Below are 21,847 nucleotides of genomic sequence, written 5' to 3'. Positions count from 1 at the left end.
TATATTTTGCTGTACTGTACCTCTTTGCCTTTTACTGTTCAGTATACCTTTCGGCTTTGCTGTTCTGTACCTGTCTGTTTTGTTGTTCTATATATCTCTGTTTCGTTCGCTTGTACCTTTCTGCTTTGTTGGCCAACGCACTGATGGGCATTTCTAGTTATACCTGTATACAACATTTCATATGCATGGTAATTGTTGTTCGTCCCAGTCGTTCCGTACCTTTCTGATTTGTTGAGTAGGTTGTGGGTCCATGTACTAAAATTCTAATTTCACTGATTGCTGTTCTGTTAGAAGTTGTGTTGTGTTGCAAGTACGGTAAGAAATTTAGGCCCCTATAAATGATGAACTGGAATGTTCAGTACGACACACCCACTTCCCATTAACACTGTAAGCAACTTGTCAAAGGCAGCCATTGTATAAGTAAAAGTATGACTTAAAAATACTAATCAAATATATTTCTAAAGGTAATTGCTAAATAAAAGATTTCCCGACTCCAGTCCTTCATTATTTCTATAACAGTATAACCATGGTGGTACACATTTTTAACCAGAATAAAATGTTAAAAGCTTCATATGATAACTCGTAAGGTGACACCATGTCATTCTTTGGCCCGCTTCTCCCAAAATGTCTCCCAGTTGTCCTAAACGGCGATATTTGTCCTATAATGTTGATGTCCTTTACCTTTATTATTACAGTTTTTCTCAGTCTTCTATGTATACTGGGCGTATTATAGGTGCATTATAAATAAAGTGGTGTCTTTTGTAGATCTGAACAGCACATGTATCGGTGACCATGATTCTCACGGGACCAACTTATTGACAATCACAGTCGTACAGACCTAAAGCAGACGCCTCTTTATTCGTATGCTACATGTATTTATAGGAGTGAATGCAGAAATAAACTTACAGATGATTCAACAAATGACCATTGAGTCGTTCAGCAGAATCAGTCCATCTCTCACGGCCTCATTTCACGCGAGAGTCAGCTGGGGTTCACCCGCGAGTTTTGATTAGCCTTGTATTCGCATGTCCGTATCATGGTGAATGGACGGGCGGTCAGAGACGCACGCATCACAATGAGCCTATAAACGATTGGGTTATATGAGTCGCGCACAACGCTCCATAGAACACATATAGCGTTTATACACAGCCTGAGAGCTAGCAGTTACCCATAGTCTAGATCTTGTTTCATATAACACCAAGACCTCTTCGTTTCACAGAAACTACACTAACAGTAAGTTTTGACCAATTTTTTTCTCCTTTCCTTTCTTTGATGTTCGTAGCGAGTTTAACCCGTTACATACATGTGAATGTCCTATTGGGATGCAGGCCCATCTGTGTATGCTTCACCCCCAGAGAACACAAGCTCTTCTCTTGATTACCTTTTGAGCTACATTTTAGATCGTAGAAGCTTTCCTATTCTTCTTTTTTTACGTTAAATTAACAAATGGTCGTCACTAAATTAGCAATTAAAACGATAGCCAGTACGCATTAGCCAAATGTATACTGGCCTATACAATCAAGCACGTGGAGCCTTTTATCAAATTTCGCCTGTGAAATACAATGAAGAGTTTTTCTGCCTTTTCGGTCATAAAAGAACATAGTATGGTTTTTAAGGTAAACATGAATACAGACCAGCTTGTGGTCTCGTCAACACGTTTATGTCCACCTTATACTAAGTACCGGTACATATTAATATGTACAGCTCATGCTGGCTTCCTCTCAGGCCGTAAGTGGGAAGGTTTGCCGGCAACCTGCGGATGGTCGTGGGTTTTCCCCTGGCTCTGCCCGGTTTCCTCCCACCATAATGCTGGCCGCCGTCGGATAAGTGAAATATTCTTGAGCACGGCGTAAAACACCAGTCAAACAAATAAGTTAATTAATATGTATATTAACTCAGCTATCCATTGTTTAAAAAGAACTAAATGGAGAACAATTGAAAGACAAGGCCGACAAATTTGGCCAGCCAGCCTGCATATTATTTCGGGTTAACTTAGCATCTATTTATATGTGATGTAGTAAAACATGAGTGATTTAGACAGCTGTGTGCGTTGTTGTTGTTTGCATACTTATCTTTATGTCGTTTGTGATGATCCCCTGCACTGACGGACAGGCGATATCGGCCGATGGATAAATTAAGGGTTAGTGGGTCACTCTATTCATGTTGCCCGACCATTGTATCGATTGCACGGTTACTCTCCATTCATTGCCCTTTTTCCATCAAGTGCGATGTAGGGTGGCTGTGCACAGGCTGTGCCTTCCCACCCTGACTTTGTTCATATGTTGACGTGTAGTTCTTGATTTCCATAGTCACAACATATGAACCTTGAAAGTAGGATCGATGTGTTTCAGTTCAGCATGTGTTGAGTAGTCACAACAACGCGCTAAATCCGTGAGATAAAGGCCCGCACATATATATAACATCGAAGCGCGAGTGCAAAGCAATTAATAAGCCATTACTACTTCTTCCTTGTTAGAACGTTAGCTGGAATGATGTTGTTTGACCGATTTCTTATTAACACAAAACTAGCGTCTTGGTTTGAAAGACACGTTGCCCTATTTTGTACCGTTTTGATCTGCACCGCTTGCCTTTCATACCCCTGAAAGATTGACTCTTTCAAGCAAATTAGCCTAGCGTTCATAAGTGCTCACATAGTAACAAGAAAACAACTATACGATATGAACAGAAATATAAAGCTGTCTTACTCCCCTTTGCATAGCCCATTAAACTGCTCAAGTGAGGTCGGTTAGATTAAATCCATTTGCCGGCTGCTTTCCAAAGTCATTTTGTGGATATATAACATTCCTATCTCAACTGACCACAGTGTGTTTATGTTCGTTCTTTGTGGCCGTTCTTTTTGTCTCTTTTGTCAGTAAATACAATGTGTGCCGATAGGAAATATCTGTACATTAAGTTCAGATATTTCGATAGACTAGGGATTGGCTAGCTCCTATATTCCCCAAATCATTTTCAACGCAAGGAAGACAATTTTTATCCGTTGTGAAGTGCACAGAAAAAATCCTTTTTGAACACAAATTTTTTTTTTGACTTTTTGATTATTATGGTTAAAGAGAAAAAACATTTGAAGGCTCCAAAAAAGACTTTTTTTCTCAACTGTTGCTTTTACAATATTTAATATAAGAAACCAAAGTACACCGTCTTCTAATTTACTTCAGTCAGCTTTACGGTCTAACTGTTCATGTAAATGCTTAAAAAGTATCAATTTACCAAATTAGGTAAAAACATCTCCTGAATGACGAAAGCGAAGTCGTATATAGGTGAACTTGGGTCCCAAACTGACTGATTATCGGAGGGGGGGAGGGGGTAATATGTTCCATGTATATTGCTATCCCACTATTAATTGGTCAATCAAACACAAGTTCTTATGCTGATAGTTACTTCATTACTGCCTTTTAACACTAGGAGCAGGCAAACATGTATGTGGACTCTCCAAAAGCAGAAGAGAATCACAGTTTTTGTGAAGATCCAACCTGGTACAACTGTTGTTAATGTTGCTTGTTTCTTGTGAACATTAACTTGAAATGCTTTGTCTGGGGAACCAACATTTGAACGTATCCAGAACGTGTTAAAATAATACGAGTTCAGTGCTATAAACTGTGGGTTTTAACGTGTTACGCCGCAATCCTAACTTTCTAACAATTTAGAAAGATTTAATCTAACATCTTAAACGCTTTCTCTTCTCAACCATTGTCAAAATATTGAATTAACATTTTTAAAGTTATACGTAACTTTTGAGATTTAGAGTACTGTACACGTCCATTTGTCCATTTTGCACGCCCCACCCATTTTTTGTAAAATGCTGATCACCGAGTTATATGGAATTTGATTTGACGCGAATTGGCATTGATCCAGTCAACCCGCCAACGAGACTAATGTTCTACACGAAGTGGCTCTGAATGCGAGGTTAACAAATGAGAAAGTACTACAGTATACTGTTGTGTTTTATTTTGCTCAGTTGGTCGATTCAAAGTGCCTGTGGTATGTAAGTTCGTACACTGTATACATAATTAGACCTATTGTTGAGGTCTCATGCAATCGACGACATTTTATAATCCACAGTTTAATGTAGTAGGGCTTTGAGCTTGCCCAGGGACCTTTCACTAATTGCTAATAATTACGTAGCTCCTGGAAAATGTCAGCGCTTTGTGGATTGCTTGAAATTGCATTTATATATTGATCATATAATGAAATTCTTTACAAAGCTATTTACAACGTCCAGCCAACATGGTCGATCTGAAAACCAAGATGCTTTGAACACAAATGACTAGTGTACGGAGAATAAAATCAGACCATCGACGACAGTGTAAAGGATGGCAAGATTGTTCGCTGTAGTGATTGAAAATTAGTGAAACAGTCGATTTAATTTATCCAAACTGTAAGAAATATATCCATATTTGTGTTCGACACCGCCGTCCATGCATCTCTGTGTGACATAGATTTACATTGGTAGATGTACCGCTTGCCTACGCCAGGAATGCCAGGAAAGATACAGCGTCAACTATATAGTCATTCGTGAAATATCCCGATTTATCAAACTGAAGATTAGGTTCAGATAATTAGTAATCAAATCATAGTCAATCAACTGCTTGGAAAATCAGTGGCCATGGGTCCAGATTGCCTTGATTCTGACCAATGAATACATCCAGTCCATTCCACACCGGTTCATCAAAATACATGATGTTTTTCTTCTTAATTTAAACATAGAAGCCGGCGTATAGGTGAAATATATTCATAGTGCAGCATATATAAGGCACTAATCAAATAAATAAATGAGACAAATCAACGCTCAGTGCAATCAATGGACAATTCATTCAATTAAGTTAATCGAATCAGCAAAAGAACCAGCCAGTAAGAATACAATCAGTCAGCCCATCAAGGATTGCAAGTTCGCATTCGTCAGTTTTTTACATTACACTTTAGAATGTTACATATGTTTGAGGAATGGTTAATGGTGTGACAGGAATTGGGGTTTCCCCGAAAACAACCCCACCTAGCCAAATTGCATCATATAAACCAACCATATGAGTCATCTTGACATATGTGTCTCTCGTATCTGTATTTGCATGCCGATACACAATTTATATCAGAGAGGATGATACAAGCGCTTGTTCATTACCGGCAGGAATTGGTCGGTCACAAGTTCACGAATGAGATCTGCGGACAATTTGCACCGACAGGGGAAAACCTAGTTACGAGCCACACACCATTCGTGGCAGCCATTGGTTCTCTTTGATGGTCGATCGATGCAGTTAGCACGTGGACTGATTAACATATGGTTTTGTGTGGAGACGAACAATCGATATAGATAACTGCCTCGGAGAAAGTTCATGAACTCGTGTAGCATACCTTTTCCACAGAGTATACCTTTAGATGTTATAACTGACTCACACCTTATTAACTTATTCGCTATTAAGGACCTTTGAAGGCCATGCGATCCAGTCTGATTCCAAGTTACAAATTTAAATGGGGTCATGGGAACTGATGGCTCCCAATACACGCTACATTGAAGGCGGTCAAGCCAGACATGTGGTACATTTTTGTACGGATTTTATTTATTCGTTCATTGATTTATTTATTAAATTGATTAACGCCTGTCTGGCTCAAGTAATTTTAACTTACATGTCGGCCGTCATGTGATGAGTGATTGATGGGTGCCCGGAGTAAACCACTGACCTTCGTCAGGTACCTCACAAACCTGTTCACTTGAGGACGCAGCCGAATGAGGGCTGAATTCGAACCCACAACCTCATTGGTCAATGGCATGATAAACCAGCGCCTTAACCCGAATTTCTGTTATTTGGCGAAGTGTCAGACATGTTTGCATGTTATATCCCTAAATACACATGCATTCCTAATCGTTCAGTATGCACACATGTCCACCCTCAAAGTTTTGCCATAGTGTTTTGTTTCCAAGTGAAGGACATTCATTTAAATGCTCGATGGAAAGCTTAAACCGAGCACTGTCCTCATTTGTCACACTACAAAACGCCGAACTACACAGTCAATGTAATGACAGGACAGTTTTATTTATTAACCAGTCACATCTCAGTATCGTTAGATAATCTAAGATTATGGGTCAGAACTTTTGACTTTTCATCGGAGCTATTGTATTTACTTGAGAGAACAAGATGGCCGTGGATATCCGGTTTAGCCATCTCAGCGATCTGTTTTAGTTTCAGACAGACGCGCTTATAGGAGGACATAGTCCCAATAGATTGCTTCCACCACCTTCTGTAAATAATTCCAGTGCTTTGTGTGTTTGATGTTAGGTAGGCCTAGAAGCTAGTCGAGGTTAGGTCTATGTACAGTTACACTGTGCACACTGTGAAATTGTCTGCTTCTCTAGCCGCGTCATTAAATAGCAAAGGGTGTCGTTTTTCGCACAGATCACATAATGCTGTATATTTATATGTTAGGGCATAAATGTTAATTTGTGCATTTTATAGCAGGTGTGCTGTAGGGACTGTATGGGCACCTCTTATGTATTATACTTCATACTGATCAATGTATTGTGTCACTTAAATATGATACATCCCTCTGGTAACAGGTGTTAGCCATGTTGAATGTGGGCCAGTCATCATCACTCCAGTCTGCCGGCTGCTGCACGAGAAACGTCAGATAAAGATTTCATACATCTGTATAGACACCGAAACAGATATCCGTATAACAATTACAAACCATAATGAACGTCCCACGTCAGTAATTACAAGAACACTTTCCACAACAACCGAAAGACCTAGCCATTATGCAAATCGTGTGTATTATTTTAGTTTATAATTCAACCTATTCAACCTATTAATATTTTATACGGGCCTCCATGGCCGAGATGGTTAGAACACCAGCGCGGCGCAGTGACCCAGGAGTCTCTCATCAATGCGGTCGCTGTGAGCTCAAGTCCAGCCCATGCTAGTTTCTTCTCCGACCGTACTTGCTCTGTAAGGAGTATGCTGTGAAATACATCGGGCCCCAAAGATTCTAGGCACCCCGTTCATTTCTACTCACACAAGAATCATACTCATTGTAAAATTTAAGAAACTTTAATTAAAGTATTCCATCTTATTCCATCTTAATTAACTCCCAACCGAAATGAAACCGTTGTCGCCTGGGTGAAAAAGCCGACGAGAAAACCCACAATAATCTGAAGGTTGCTGAAAGAGTTCCCCAGGAACGGCCGCGAAGACTGAGGAAGTGGGACTTGAACTTACACTGCTCGCATTGGTGAGAGGCTTCTGGTTTATTGTGCCGCGCTAGCACGCTGAATGACATCTACCAATCTTACCAAGACTATTGATAAACAGCTTCCCCGAATTTCACATATTTATTACGAATGAGGAACTCAAGTGACTCAAGAGACATTAGTTAATCCCTGTATATTACTGCTATGTCTAGCACCGCCTTCTCAATGCAGCGCTGCGTGCTTAGTTATGACAAAATAGGCATGCGTAACATTTGCTTTAGCCCAAGTAATCGAACTTATCTTCTGTGTAATTTGTTATTTACTGGCAGGGGGCGTATATTTTTTTCCTCAGTACAGAAGCCATCTGTTTCTGGAAAAAATTAATTGTTCATAACCAAACTTCATTCCCTCACTTACCAGCCGTATGTTTATCAATGGCATGTACACTGTGTATAATATGATTAAATGAGACTAGTCCGAGTTACCATTCAGGCTATGTGTGGTGCGTACTCCTTATCTTTTACACTGCCGTCAGAGGAAATCTCCAAGCTTCAAGCTACATCCTTTGGATAATAAATATTTACTTTTTTTTTGCCCTGGTTACATTTCCTATGTTTGACAAGTTAATCAGTTAAGCGGTCAATTTTTGCTCCAGCTACAACAACTAGTGATATTCTCGATGAAGCGGGATAGTTGTTGAGCACACAGTGACCAACTGACACTCACCAGGCGCGGAGTCAGAGGTCACTGTTCCTCATGTAACCGAGTAGTAGAGTACACGGGTAAAGATAACATCGCGGACCGTGTATAACGGAAGGCACTGTCTACAAAGATCCATACCCATCTTCTGTAGGACATTTTACGCAGGTGCATGGCTAAGAACTGTTCGCTGCCCCTTATCTGTCCTGCCCTTCAGCGGAAAGTCGGACAAGTTTGCCCAAGGATGCCTAGCTACCTTCCCCTCTCCCCACCTAACAAACTTGCAGCCAGCCGCTGACTTGACTTCATCGGGATATATGCACACAGAACGGCATGCTGTGAAGCACTTATCAATTACCATAACCTATACAGCTAGGCTGCTCTTGACCAGAGTCTAACAACGCTGCTGGTGCTTAGAACGTTAACGTCACACGGTGTACAGCCACATCTGAGCGATATCAAGTACAGTTTATGGTGAGTTAATTAACCAATGGTTTAATGTTCGCCCTAACTTGTGGCAATATTCGGGTTTGTCTTATGGTTGCGAATGCGTTTCGGTCACTAGTTATGATTTACCGAACTTTCAGTGTAACATGGCTGTATCGTTGAGAACTTGGGCCAATATGTATGTAGGTAAGTCCATAAGAGTACAGACCTTCACTGGGTTGTGTACATCCCTTATAGGTTACTATTGTTTGACAGTGGTCTTGTAAGCTATAGCTGGTTCTCAATAGATGAACGAACTCATTGTCTTTGTAGACTTTGAAGATTCTGGGTTACACTTTTGTCACGTTTTAGCAATCAGTTCCCTAATAATAAAGCTAAATATATATCTTAGGTTTTAAAATGTTTGAAACTCCATGCAGTTGGTTTAATTAAATGCTGATACATATATACAGACATATACAGTTTTATATACGTGTATAATGTGTAACCGTATGCTCTATGCAATGGATACATGTATATGAAAACTTCATATGCTGTGATGAGACTGCTATACCTGCTGATTGTAATATATGGGGCGTCTGCTAAAGCCATCACCACTCTCCCATGTCCGACAAGTGTTTTACTGCTTTGTTTTTCTCTGATGTCCTCGACGAAGTGATTGTATCCAGTACGGACATTCCGTGAATGTTTCAGTTCCGTTAGAAGTACAGTCTATGGAAATTGTTGGCATGGTCTGTACAAGAAAGTTATATGCCATACTGGCTTGGATGGTTATGTGTTTACCGTCAAAATGCTTATTGAGAAGCATGGACACCTATTGAAAGCAATTGGTCGAAACTTATGTACAATATATAACCAATATAGCTGACATACTCTCCCATTTACATTGTGACTTTTAAAAATAAAATATACATGAGGTAGGGTATAGACCTATATATGCACGTACCATCGGACCTGTATACATGTGTATACACCATTAACCTCCAACCAGCTCTATTACCTGTGCCATATGTGAAGCAATAAATAAAAACGGGGTTAACGATTTCCCTGCCTTACGCCATCGTCAAGGCAAAACTGAAGTGGATATATTTATACATGCTTTATTGCAGTTTACCATGTAAGCCGGAGTTGTGTTGAATTCGGTTTTTATGCCTGTCATCGGAACTGTATACCTTATCCTGGGTGACCAAGGCTAAAGTGTGCTTTTCTTGTTCGGAAAGGTAAACCACCTAGAGCGAGCTTGAAAGACGTCTCACGTATCGTTACTGTGATTAATGATATACCTTTCTTTAAGCCGATGGTGGAACATATCGCATGAATTTTCCTAATGCATGTACAGGAGTCTGGAACCACAGCTGTGACTTATCACACTGTGGGTAGAAGTATTCTTTGAGGCCGTCTACAAAGGCACGAATGTCCTGAACGTGCATGCTATCCAACCTCGGAGGTATCGTGAAATCAAACCTGCTTGACCTGTTATAGATTCTACACGCAAAGTGGCATACCCAAGGTCACACTCTAACCGTCAGTTTGACGTGAACGTCGCCTTTTTTATGAATTGATTAGGTGGTACCCACCACAGAGCAAACAGCTCAATCCACAAAATACACGAACACATTATTATTCGAACACAGCCTCTTTCGGGTGATTGTCGTATTATTTACAGTCAAATCCAAGTATGTGTGAAAAAAGGGACTTGGAATATCAGATTCCCTCTCTATCTGCTGACAAGTAATATATGGCTTTGTTTTATTGACTCACAGCCTGTTGTCTCAACTTAAAACTATCCATCAACCGGAAAACGGTTGTTTAAGATCCTAATCTCTTGAAAGTTGGATTAAAATCTAGTTTTCTCAATATTTGCATGAATTAATGGACGAAATACGAAATTATGTATTGATAGTGTCATGGTATGGTATATGGTATAACAGATTATGAAAGGAATTATGGCATTGAACACACTAGTATGAAGAACATACTATGTCAGATATGTCAGATGAAAAACCATTCAGTATTGTGTGGGAAAATAGTTTGATTTATTTTTTTTAGAATATATTTCTACGGGCATTTAAACGGCATTTAAAATTTGGGTTCTACTGTGGCCTACTCTGACCATACTGGGACCAGTAATATCACTTCAGCTTTTTGCCACTTGACACACATTGGTTGCTATATTTCATCATCCAAAATGAACCTTGAAACGAACTATTTCCACCCAAAATTTTCTCTTTGATTTCATCAATACCCTGTGGGTCCCAACAGACAGTCACAGAATCTATTGTTGTAAATGCATTTTATTTTGGTCGGTTAGAAACATTCGAAAAAATTAAATCAAACTATTTTCCTGGGTAGTGTTTAATGATCTTTCATCTGGTAAATGCTTTATTTTAGTGTTTTGTTTGCCTTTGACATACGTTTCGCATATATGCGGTTTTATTCATACAACATGGTTGTATGCATTGTTATGCGGCTGAAAACATCAATTTTTCTTTAAGCTGTGTATACATGTATGACTAGTGGTATGCAGTTTGATCAGGCAAAAACACGCCATGAGCGTTTTCAAGTGAGATCAGTGACTGCAAATCAATTGCACCATCACAGCCCTGTGCAAATGGCCATTGTTCACAACATTAGCTGTCTAACAAAAACATAGCTGTAAATGTTGAATTAAGTTAATTAAGTCAGTGTGCCCGCCGGCGGTTGTTTGATAAATAAGGCCAGATGGTAGAGAAGTAGACGTATGGAGTGGTTTACATGAGATGGACAGGTCGTTAACTTAAACCCTCCCCAGAAACGTGACTTCCTAACAAGAGAGTTCCTTGGTCGCCGAGATAACCTGAACACGAAGTGGATAGTCTAGGACAGGTCGTGTGGTTTATACCTGACCGACAGTGGACCTGTGTATATCAGTGGACAAGGTTGGGGGGAATTTCCTTTCATTGAATGAACATGTCTTATTTGATTTATTTGTTTATTTATTTGAATGTTTATTTATTTATTTATTTATTTGTTTATTTATTTGATTGTTCCTTAACACCATGCATATGCTGAAGACTTTATCGCTGATACGGTGGCGGTAAGTTTTATGGTGCAGGATTATAACGATCATTGACAAATTACTGACAAACTCCCCCATACTGGTGGAACACAAGTGATCTTCAGCCATCGTTAGACTGTGTAAACGACAATCTTAGCATCGTCGACCGCTTTATATTGTCACCAAGGTTCCACAAGCAGTGAAACCAATAGAATGCATTTGTAGTAATTAATAAATTGCATGTTGACATCTATAGATGAGAAAAGGTAATAGGTAATTTTGTTATGTTAGGTATCAGTATGATCCGTCAGAAGTCTGTTTATATGTGAATAGAACCTACAGGTTTTGATGGTTCTGCGGGTACCAGTGTGATCCCTCAGAGTGTCTGTTTATATGTGAATAGAACCTACAGGTTTTGATGGTTCTGCGGGTACCAGTATGATCCGTCAGAGTGTCTGTTTATATGTGAATAGAACCTACAGGTTTTGATGGTTCTGCGGGTACCAGTATGACCCGTCAGAATGTCTGTTTTATATGTGAATAGAACCTACAGGTGTTGATGGTTCTGTGGGTACCAGTATGACCCGTCAGAATGTCTGTTTATATGTGAATAGAACCTACAGGTTTTGATGGTTCTGGGTTACACATATACATACCTGTACGATGATGAAGGGCCAGATAATGAACTCAACGCATACCATAGCTTCAAGTGTAACGGAAAAAACATGCATACGAAACCACATGATATTGAAAACAAAAGCCCCATTACACATAGCTGCATGACCGGGGGGAGTTAAGACGCAATAGCCTTCATGCTTCATGCCACACAGTTACATGACACAAGGGAGATTTAACTTCTTTTTGTTTTCATTCTTCGTCTTGTTAATTCCCGGATACTTTCTAACCATCACTGAAATCACGAACTGGATCACACTGACATTCCTTTACAATTTAACATGATTCTCCTGCTATTTTTTCAGTACAAAAATCGTTCAACTGCATAATAAATTGACTCTCATTGTTTGCAGATAACGCATCTTCACAATGGCAAGATGTGGACAGATGTACCTGGTATGCGATCCTTGATGTTGTAAAGATAGGGTTAACATGACAGAATGATATATCCTCTGAACAGGCCTGACCAAGGGCATATATTTTATTTATTTATTTGATTGTTGTTTTACGCCGCGCTCAAGAATATTTCACTTATACGACGGCGGCCAGCATTATGGTGGGTGAAAACCGGGTAGAGCCCGGGGGAAACCCACGACCATCCGCAGGTTGCTGCAGACCTTGCCACGTACAGCCGGACAGGAAGACAGATGAGCTGGACGAACTCACAGCGACCGCATTGGTGAGAGGCTCCTGGGTCATTATGCGGCGCTAACCAACTGAGCCACGGAGCCCCCCCCCCCCCTCCCCTATCCCCAGGAGCATATAACCTCATAACTTAATTATACGGAGCTTCATGTAAGTTAAGGCCCGGACAGAAAAGTGACTTAGGGACTATCTTCTCAGGCTTCACATCTTAGTTTTCATACTGAAATTACTCTACATGCTTTTAGAGGGAGGGGTTTGTTTTCAGTTATAGTCAATTGTCGGTCATGGGTATTCCTTGTTCGGCTTACCCAAAGAAGACCTAGTGATTTTAACTTCAGGATCGTTAGTCTAGATCGGAGTAGTTTCGTGCATTTGTTGGCGACTGTCGATCCTAGTTATAGCAAAGCAGACAATGTATTAAATCTTAATACAGAACGGCCAAAATAGTTAATTCACATTTTCTTGCAATTTTAGAAAAAATCTTTCATTTCGAAACTTTCTGAAGCTTTCCGATTACGATTTAAACACAGTCAGCTGTACCCTAATTGTCCTAATTTTTGGGACATCTGGTCTGCTCTTTTTAACCCATATACGTGTATTTGTAGCAAAAATATTTAGTTTCGTTCACATGTTTAGTCCATCTAATGAACAACATTTTCATATCTTTGCTCTTCCAAAATAGGGGAAGAAAATGTAACTCTTTGCTTTCGGCACAAGTAACTGTCTTAAAAATTAAAAGAATTCGGGTACTTCTAGAAAATCGGAAAGTAGACATTACCTTTTTTTGATTGAACATTACCTTATTTTTGATTTAAGTCCTTAAATATACAGGCCTACCTCGATCAATAAAGTTAAGTTACTGACCTATCTTTCTACTTTCTGTTAAAGTCAACTTTTTAGAAGTAACTCATGACGTGAGCTTTCATCGATGTTATACGCTCCTTTGACAAAGGATACTTGCGAAGAAGGAAAAGACGCTAATTTCCTAGCTTTTGCAATCGTGCACATTTGATGTCACAAGATAATATGACTGTCATGGTACAAATCCTCTCGGTCATGCGACCTAACAGTCGGGGTTTGCTGTAATGTTGAATGTGTGAGGGTGTGGTGGGGTGGTGTTAAAAGGATGGGGTTGATAAAAGTAGGGCATAGAGGATGGGATTGTGTGGCCGGGGGGTGGGAAAATAGGGCATCTTCACGGGTACTAATCCTCAGTATGTTTACTCTTCCACAGGGACGGGGAAGGCACATACTGACAAGCTGCCCTGTGAGAGAGTACCGCTCGTCACTGGAATCCGTATAAACACAACTACATCACTCCGACAAGGCACTCAGATTACAGCAGTCTACAGGAGAAGCTGACCTGGGGCGTAATGGATGTGTCGCCCTTCCCGCCGTGAACCTAAACATCTGGCAGTTTCACTCAACCTATCTGGATACATCGAACTTCTGAAATTGCACAACTTGTCCATTGTGTTCTGCACGAAGAAGCCCCGTTTGCAGCTCGTAGCTCTGGTCTTGTGGACTCATCTTACTAATGCGCTTGTTCATCGGCTTCTTGTGTGCAACAAGTTAAACCCCTCTGTCATGATGGCGGATTGATTCCTCACTGTTGTGGTGACCCTAATCAAGCACGTGCATATTGGGAGTCTTTTTTAGAGGAGCAGGGCGACGCTTAATCGATTTGACAGGTTTTCCAGCCGCTGTTGGCAATATAAACCGTCTTGTGCCACAGAGAAAGACTACAAGACAACGAAATAAGCCTGCAAATCATTACATAATGCCTATATAGTACTCATCAGCAGCTGTAAGGGATGTCTACAGCTGGTGAGATTGATGGAATTATAACAAATCCATCCGTCGCCCAACTAGCGTTGCAGCCACCGAGGTAACCAATGAAAGTCCAAGATCTCTAAGACGACAGCTCGCTGGAATTCTATATGAGATTGTTTGTTCGGTTGAAAGGGCTCACAGAATTCATTAATTGACCACCCAAAACTGCAGCTCAGTGAAAGACAAATATTGGCACATTCCTATGTGTTTTACTGATCATACGTCTCGTTTCAAGTGTTTTGGAAGACCAGCGGTGTCTCAGAACAACTCTTGGACCCCTCATTTAACCCCACCCGGTAGGCTTGGTTGACGTGTTCAAGTACCAAGAGAGTCGATCTCTCTGACAAGTAGATATAATGATAACAGTTTCTGGCGTCGTCTTTACCATACAGGAGCTATCTGCTTTGTGGGCCCGCTGAGTTGATCTGTTCTAATCAAGTACACCAGTGTTCTACCATACAGTAATTATGAGTAGAAGAGCTAGTCTCTACAGCAAGCAGAATCCTGGGAAACCCAGGGTTCGATTCCCAGACGAACTAGTGTTTGAGGACAACATTAAAGAAAATGATTTACCTGCCTTGCATTCCATGTTAAGACGGACCAGTCTTCAGATGGACATCAACGGGATTAATGGAGCAGGTGTGTATAATTAGAGGTGTGACATAAGTATGGAAGACTTGTATGCTTATTACCCCTATGTATTCTTTTGGGCGACCTGTCTTTTAGCACACGGTGGTCCTCCTTATGATACTTTTGCACCTCAACAGGATGAATGTGGAAATCATATTTTTCATTCTGTACATCTGCCATGGTAAAGGGAGAGAAGATAAACCTTGGTGGGATGCATTAGTGTCCCAAAATTAGCACAGCGTGTCAGCATATCCCTTTAACTCCACACCTTAATTTGAGATGCACCCGTAGGTATCTCTCAGCCTTCCAGGAGGTCGATCCACTTCGTCTTGTGTGGATTATCTTGATGTACGCTTGGAATCTGTCCTGTGCAGAGCTAATGTCGGGTATCGTATATAATTCCCTTGCCGTTGCCTTGGCATTCAAGGAGATGCCGTGGAAACGATGCGCAACCCTTCCGGCAGGTAACTAACGTCGAACGAAAGGACATTGGTAACAAAGCATCATTATCCAGACGGGTTACTCATTACTTGATATAGTTGAACAGATCACATACTACAAGGACGGTGAAAGAAAAAATATTCACATTTTTTGGACTGAACGGGACCAAAGGCCTAACGAATGGCAAAATAACTCAGTCTCTTCTTTTTCGTTAGACACTTTGCGTTCGTAATTATCGCCTTGGAATTTAAGTTATCGATTAAAAAGTATTGTAAATCATTTTCAAGCACTTTCGCCCCCGTCCCCCACCCCTAGCCTATAGGCCCTTTCCAATCAACTATTACAGAGCAAACAACATGGGTGCATGAATATGTATAGGATTTAATCATCTAGGATTTCATGGCAGAATGTTAACTGTTTCGTACTGTTGGAAACTTTGCCTTCTCGCTGACATCGTATCGGCCTTATTTACTAGATATATATTCATTTGTAACATACTCCATTAGAACTGGCATTGTAATGACCTTCCAGTTACTTGTGGCGTGCGTTCATGATTGACGATGCTTTACCAATATAAACACTTAGACACTCAGCTAAATTGAAAAGAGCAGCCTGTCTCAGAAAACGTAGGGAAAATGACGGTTAGGTTTAGGCCAATGTTGGTCTGTAAGTATACGGGCCTGTTAGATTTCCTCGGCTTTATGACTGCAGAAGAAATCGGTGCAAATGGTCCACGCCGTTGAAAGTTGTCCCCCAAGATGGCCCGATGGCTGCTTGTACACCCGAGAAATTCACGATGTTCTGAAAATAGGGCTATTCATACGTGCGTTCTTCTGGAGAAAATATCGGTTTAAGTCTTTCCCACAGGCAACAGGCCATTAAAGTTCGTCATCTCCCCACCATGGGACCATAAATATGGCTGTCAATATCACAAGTGCTGTTGTATGCTATCTGTGTACTCAGAGTATAATGTAAGATGCCTCCGTCTTTGATACAGAGGTGCTGTCCAAGTGGCAATCTGCCCACCTATGTTTTATGGCACAGCTGAACATTAAGTCGAACCAGTTACATGCAGGACAAACTGAGCCTGTGTGATATGGTCAGACAAAGTACTCCAGAGGGCAAATGAACAGCGTTTTCGGGTCTAGCTCGTTTATTCACTGTAACTGTGTAATGCACATCCATGCACATCCAACATGATTTATAAGGGATATAAAAACAAACGGTTTTGCCGGTCAGTCTAATACTTACTTTAAATTAACCGTTATAAATCTTACTCTCATTAGACCTGAAATCACTTCAATTAAACTCGTCATTGTGTTACATTTTAAGGAACACTCATAGTTGTATTTGCGACTGTGTATTGATTCGAAAAGTTGATACTAAATGTTCAAAATGTGTTCAAAATTCTAAATTAAACATCCGATTAGATTTAGAGGGTGATAAATATATGAAGGAAGTGAGTTCAGAGGCCCAGTTAGTGATATGCCTTGCTGTGTACACAGTTTATCCTAATCAACTCTGTATGGGTGATCAACTGTCACATGTTTATCAGTCTGGACATTGGACATTTTGGTTTACCCGATATCCCTTAGGCTACGCTCGGCGCCATGCCCTCATCGTCTACAATGTGTACCCTCAATATTGACATAACTGAACACACACGCCCGTATTACCATACATCGTTCCGGGATAACAGATAACAAACAACAGCTACAATGGCACGAAATCATACAGCATGTGTACTATTACAAAGTGGAGTCAACAGCTGTGCGCGTTTCTGTAGAGTTCTCACTGTGCGAGTGAGCTCGATTGGTCGTCATCAGTCATCTAATCACTTGTCAATGTACAAGTCAGTCAAGAAATTAAACAAGTCTTCGTTGTCTGTAAATCATCCTTCAAAAATACATGATATATTTTGGGGCTCATTGATATCGCTGGTTTCGAGACCTTAAATAGTTGTCTTAGTCACGTTACTGAAGACTGATGACAGTGTAACTGATAATATGAACATATATGTTTCACGTGTTAAATAAGCCCCTATGTTTCATTTAACACATTGAACCTTGTGTTTTATTTGATACACATGCCCCTTTGTCATATTTGTTTTTGAGACCTCCATGTTTTTTTTTCTTGTTTTGTTCTTATTTTTTTCTGTATTTTATGCCGGGCACCTGTGCTATATTTGATATGTTGGACGCCGTGCTTGATTTGTTATATCCGCCAAAGAGGTTATGTTTTTTCCGATGTTGTTCACCAGTTCATTAAATTCAGTTCATTGATACAGTGACCTGTATCGGGATACTCTTTAACTGAACTAAGTTCAATGGCTGGATTTCACATTCACTGGCTGACATGACATGCAATGGTTCGAGGGTATTTGTACATGTAGAAAATATGATTTCACCAAGACTTGCCAGAGACATTTGGCATTATGACGACATTACCTGCACTGGCTGATTAGTCACAGTTGGCGTATTAATATCTTGTTTAGGGTTATCCTGGCAAGTAGGATATAATGCTGCTGGAATCAAACGCATGCCATTAGGCCATCACTCTACCATAAGAATGCAAATTTCGTGCGGATTGAACCATTAATACAATCAACAGTTTCCTCGCCACAAGTGTTTTAATAGCAGTACCCTATTGCAGAAACAGAATTCAAGACCATTCGTTTAATTTAGATTTAATGGGTAACTGGGGCCTGTTTCATGAAGCTCACTTAGCTAAGTAAGTCCTTAACTATCATGACATCTTATGTTATAAAGATATGAAGTGCACTTAGCTACGGGCTTCTTAACACGAAGTAATCTTCATGAAAGTGACTCCTGAACAATTACGTACTCTTTAACTGCCCATGTTTTCCTAAAGTGGCCTGTGAATGTTAATATACTGAGCTGCCTGGTCGACTGTTACAATATTGTCATGTTGCAAACTGATTTGTACTGAAGCAGAAGCTGAAACCATTCGTGAAGACTGCATGGAAACTGTGAAATTGCAGGCAGTTCTAGTGGAAGTGGAACAAAGTACTAGCTTATTATACCGCACCATATATGTATACAGGTGCAGCATTATGATCAGCCTTCCGCTTCGGTAGCCTAATGGTCAGTGCGTCCGCTTCGAAGTAGGGAGGCCCCGTTATCAAACTCAGGTTGCGTCATGCCAAAGACTTCTCAAATGGTACCTGTTGCTACCTCGCTTGGCGCTCAGCACTGAGGTAGGAGAGCACAGTAACATCACTGGTTAGCTCTGTGTCAGTATAATGTGACTGGTAATGTATCTTCAGCATGATACTTCAATGGCGGCAGCAATTTGGCGGCAGGGACTCGCCCTGTATAAGACACGGTATGTATACACACACCTAATGACTCCTAGTAATCATATGGCTGAAAAATTATTAAGTTCGACCTTAAACCCCTAACATAATTACATACATTCATACATACATACATGCAAACATACATACATATATACATACCTAGACATACATATATGCATTATGATCATATAAATGCTCTCTCCACGAATACAGTTTTCACTAATGTGGTACAAATATTGAGGTTTGACTGTTTATGATATGATTTTATACCCCAAGCGAAATTTGTTTTCCCAAGGTAAAATCTTACTCCACAGACTGAATTCTGCACTGCTAAGACCGCTGGATTGATTTCGGGTGAATGAAGTCTACATTCAGACAGCAATCGGCACCGCGTGTGTAGTAGTTATGCGCAGGCACGTTCGTAGCCTTCAGGAATCCAGCCAAAGTTTATTGCCCAAAAGTAAATTAAATATCAGGGAAAACATCCGTTAGTTCCGCCTAGTTAAGAACTAGCAATCCGTCAAATGAGCGATGTTCTAAAGTAGTTGCCTGAATTAAGTGAGTTGAATAAAAATCACCTGAGACAGTTGACTGCCGTGCCTCGAGATCCCTTAGATCTGAGATCTGTTTCATTCTTCAAAGCTTAGTTTTCAGAAATAATGTGGAAGCTAAGCTGGGAACATGGCCAACTGATCTCAGAGCTAACTGGTTCTATGAGATAAGTAATAGGGAAACGGATGTGCCCAGGATTACCCAACTGTATATAGTATGAAGAATTTCTGAAGACATCGGTCCAAACTCATTGTATCCGCGCGATGTTTCGTTATATAAAATATGTGAATATTAAGATAATTTCTGCCTTTGCCTCTCAGGTCTGACGCCACTCCACCAGGCTGTCCTCGATGGTAACCTGGCAGCAGTCACTCTGCTGATCGAACACGGCGCTGACGTTAACAGACAAGATGAGGATACATGGACCCCACTTCATGCTGCATGCGCAGAGGGACACGCAGATGTCGCCGAGTAAGAAACTCACGATTTGGTTACAATTTGTACAACGCTTATACACTGAGTAAAAGGCCTCAAAAATCTGAGTTATACAATTGACCGGATCAGATGAGTCACATAAAGTTCTGTCAGTTTTCTAAATAACCAAGAGAATCAACTGTAAAACCAGGTGAGTTTCATAACTCAGCTGATCTGGTCACATGACTCCGTTTTCTGAGTTGAATTAGCTCAGTGGTATAACTCAGCTTTTCCGTCAGTTGACACAAACTTTTCTCTCAAGAGTAGCGTTATAAGCCAAAATATGACTCGACGTATGATTTGTGTGGAGTGTACTAGCAGAGTTGTTATCTTAAAACTTATAGGGGCGTTAAACCATTATCATTGATTCCTCAAAGTTTGGACAACTATTGGGTATATTGCCTGGGTGTATTTTTGGATAAAGAATTCAAGATATTCTGATAGGATGACCGTTGTATGTTGTATGCAGAAGATGAGTTACTCTGATAACATCAACCCCATAAAACACCAAATCCGTATCTTTGGAAAAAGATCTATAAATGACGATATTCTCTATACCCAGCGATTGTCAAGTTTGCCTATTTCCAACAATTGCAGGTATCTCATACAGAAAGGGGCAGATAAGACCTTAAAGACGGAAGATGGCGAAAGGCCCATCGATCTGGTTGACCCGACTGACTTTGACACCATAAGCGTCATGCTACGAGGACAGGTTGGCCAGGGACAGTGCGATGACGATGGTGATGATGACACTGATGACGCAGTCGATTCTGGTCAGTTAAAAACGTGACTTGACCATTTCTTGTCCAAGGACGATTTCTCATTTCCTTGCCAGTGTCATGTAACCTTCGCTTGTCGATGGTTAACTGACAACGCACCAAACATTCTTACGAAAGAATCGCTGACCACCTGTGTGTCGTTGGTGCTATCTGATTAATGGGCCATTTATTATTAGTGGCAAAGATTGGAGAGACAGGATTAATTCATGTAGTATATGTTTTGAACCAGCTGTTCTCAGAGACGCTACATATTACATTAGGTGGATCGGCTTGATTTATTGGTCTGTAGCCTGTTGGATTCCAGGGAACGTAATGTAACCACTGTTTATATTTGCCACAGATCTGAGACAATTCTTTTAGTTTCCAGGGGTAAGATACAGGGCAGTGTAGTGCACAGTCTGGTATAGACGATCGTATTTTATGCCATCGCTTTGGGATGGAAACCCCTTGCAAATAACGCAGTAATGTACCGATATAAAGCTTGTCATGCACGATTTCAAATTTCACCCAAATCTGATTTCAGAATTTCCAACTAATTTATTCAGTTGCTGAGCTTTTACATTTCTGCCTAAGTTTATAGGCGCCTTCTGGGGTTTGTTTGTTCGTTGACTTGTTGTTAAAGTTTGGCCCTATCACTCGGGTGTATCGTGGCCCAAACGGAGCCACACATATCAGCCTGTTTTAGTGCTCCTTGCCATAAATGCTGTGAGAAGCCAAAAGAGCATTGGCGCCATTTTCGGATTGGTTGGTAGGCTTACGACTTTTTCCTATACTTGCGTTGTCTTTTCATCTATGGATTAGTATTCTGTTGTACCAGAGGTGTGTATGTTACATCTGTTTTTTGAGATATTTTAGTCCATAGGCAATGAGCCTGAAGTTGAAACCAAAATTTGACACGACTGAAGAGAAAGCACTGGGTTTCGGAATACTAGTCTCTAAAGTGCCTGTAAACTGCATATATCCACTGAATAAAAAGTGGTAGTTTTACTTGTATTTAAATATATTTGTACTTTTGTATGGCAAACATACTAAAAAACATATGGTTAAAACCGTTCAGCCTACTATCAAAATTGACCGCTTCGGTGCGAAGCCAGGCCGTGAGACCTTGGATCAAACGT

At 40.5% G+C, this 21,847-nt stretch overlaps 1 protein-coding gene across 3 annotated transcripts; it reads left to right on the top strand.

Annotated features, from left to right (window-relative positions):
- Positions 1-1,181: 1,181 nt before the first annotated feature.
- LOC135468678 (protein phosphatase 1 regulatory subunit 27-like) lies at positions 1,182-21,508 on the top strand. 3 transcript variants are annotated; one of them, XM_064747058.1, is made up of 4 exons: positions 1,182-1,233; positions 13,936-15,173; positions 19,797-19,947; positions 20,548-21,508. In XM_064747058.1, exons 2-4 carry the CDS (start codon positions 15,002-15,004, stop codon positions 20,738-20,740), a joined length of 516 nt encoding a protein of 171 aa, XP_064603128.1. In that variant the 5' UTR covers positions 1,182-1,233; positions 13,936-15,001; the 3' UTR covers positions 20,741-21,508. The 3 variants fall into 3 exon arrangements, with proteins under 3 accessions (XP_064603128.1, XP_064603127.1, XP_064603129.1); XM_064747057.1 differs by lacking the exon at positions 1,182-1,233 and adding an exon at positions 8,082-8,371; XM_064747059.1 differs by lacking the exons at positions 1,182-1,233; positions 13,936-15,173 and adding an exon at positions 15,544-15,628.
- The last annotated feature ends 339 nt before the right edge of the window (positions 21,509-21,847 follow it).

Source organism: Liolophura sinensis, chromosome 6, assembly GCF_032854445.1.
Source record: "Liolophura sinensis isolate JHLJ2023 chromosome 6, CUHK_Ljap_v2, whole genome shotgun sequence".
Taxonomy (NCBI): Eukaryota; Metazoa; Mollusca; class Polyplacophora; order Chitonida; family Chitonidae; genus Liolophura; species Liolophura sinensis.
This window is presented reverse-complemented; position numbering and strand designations above follow the sequence as displayed.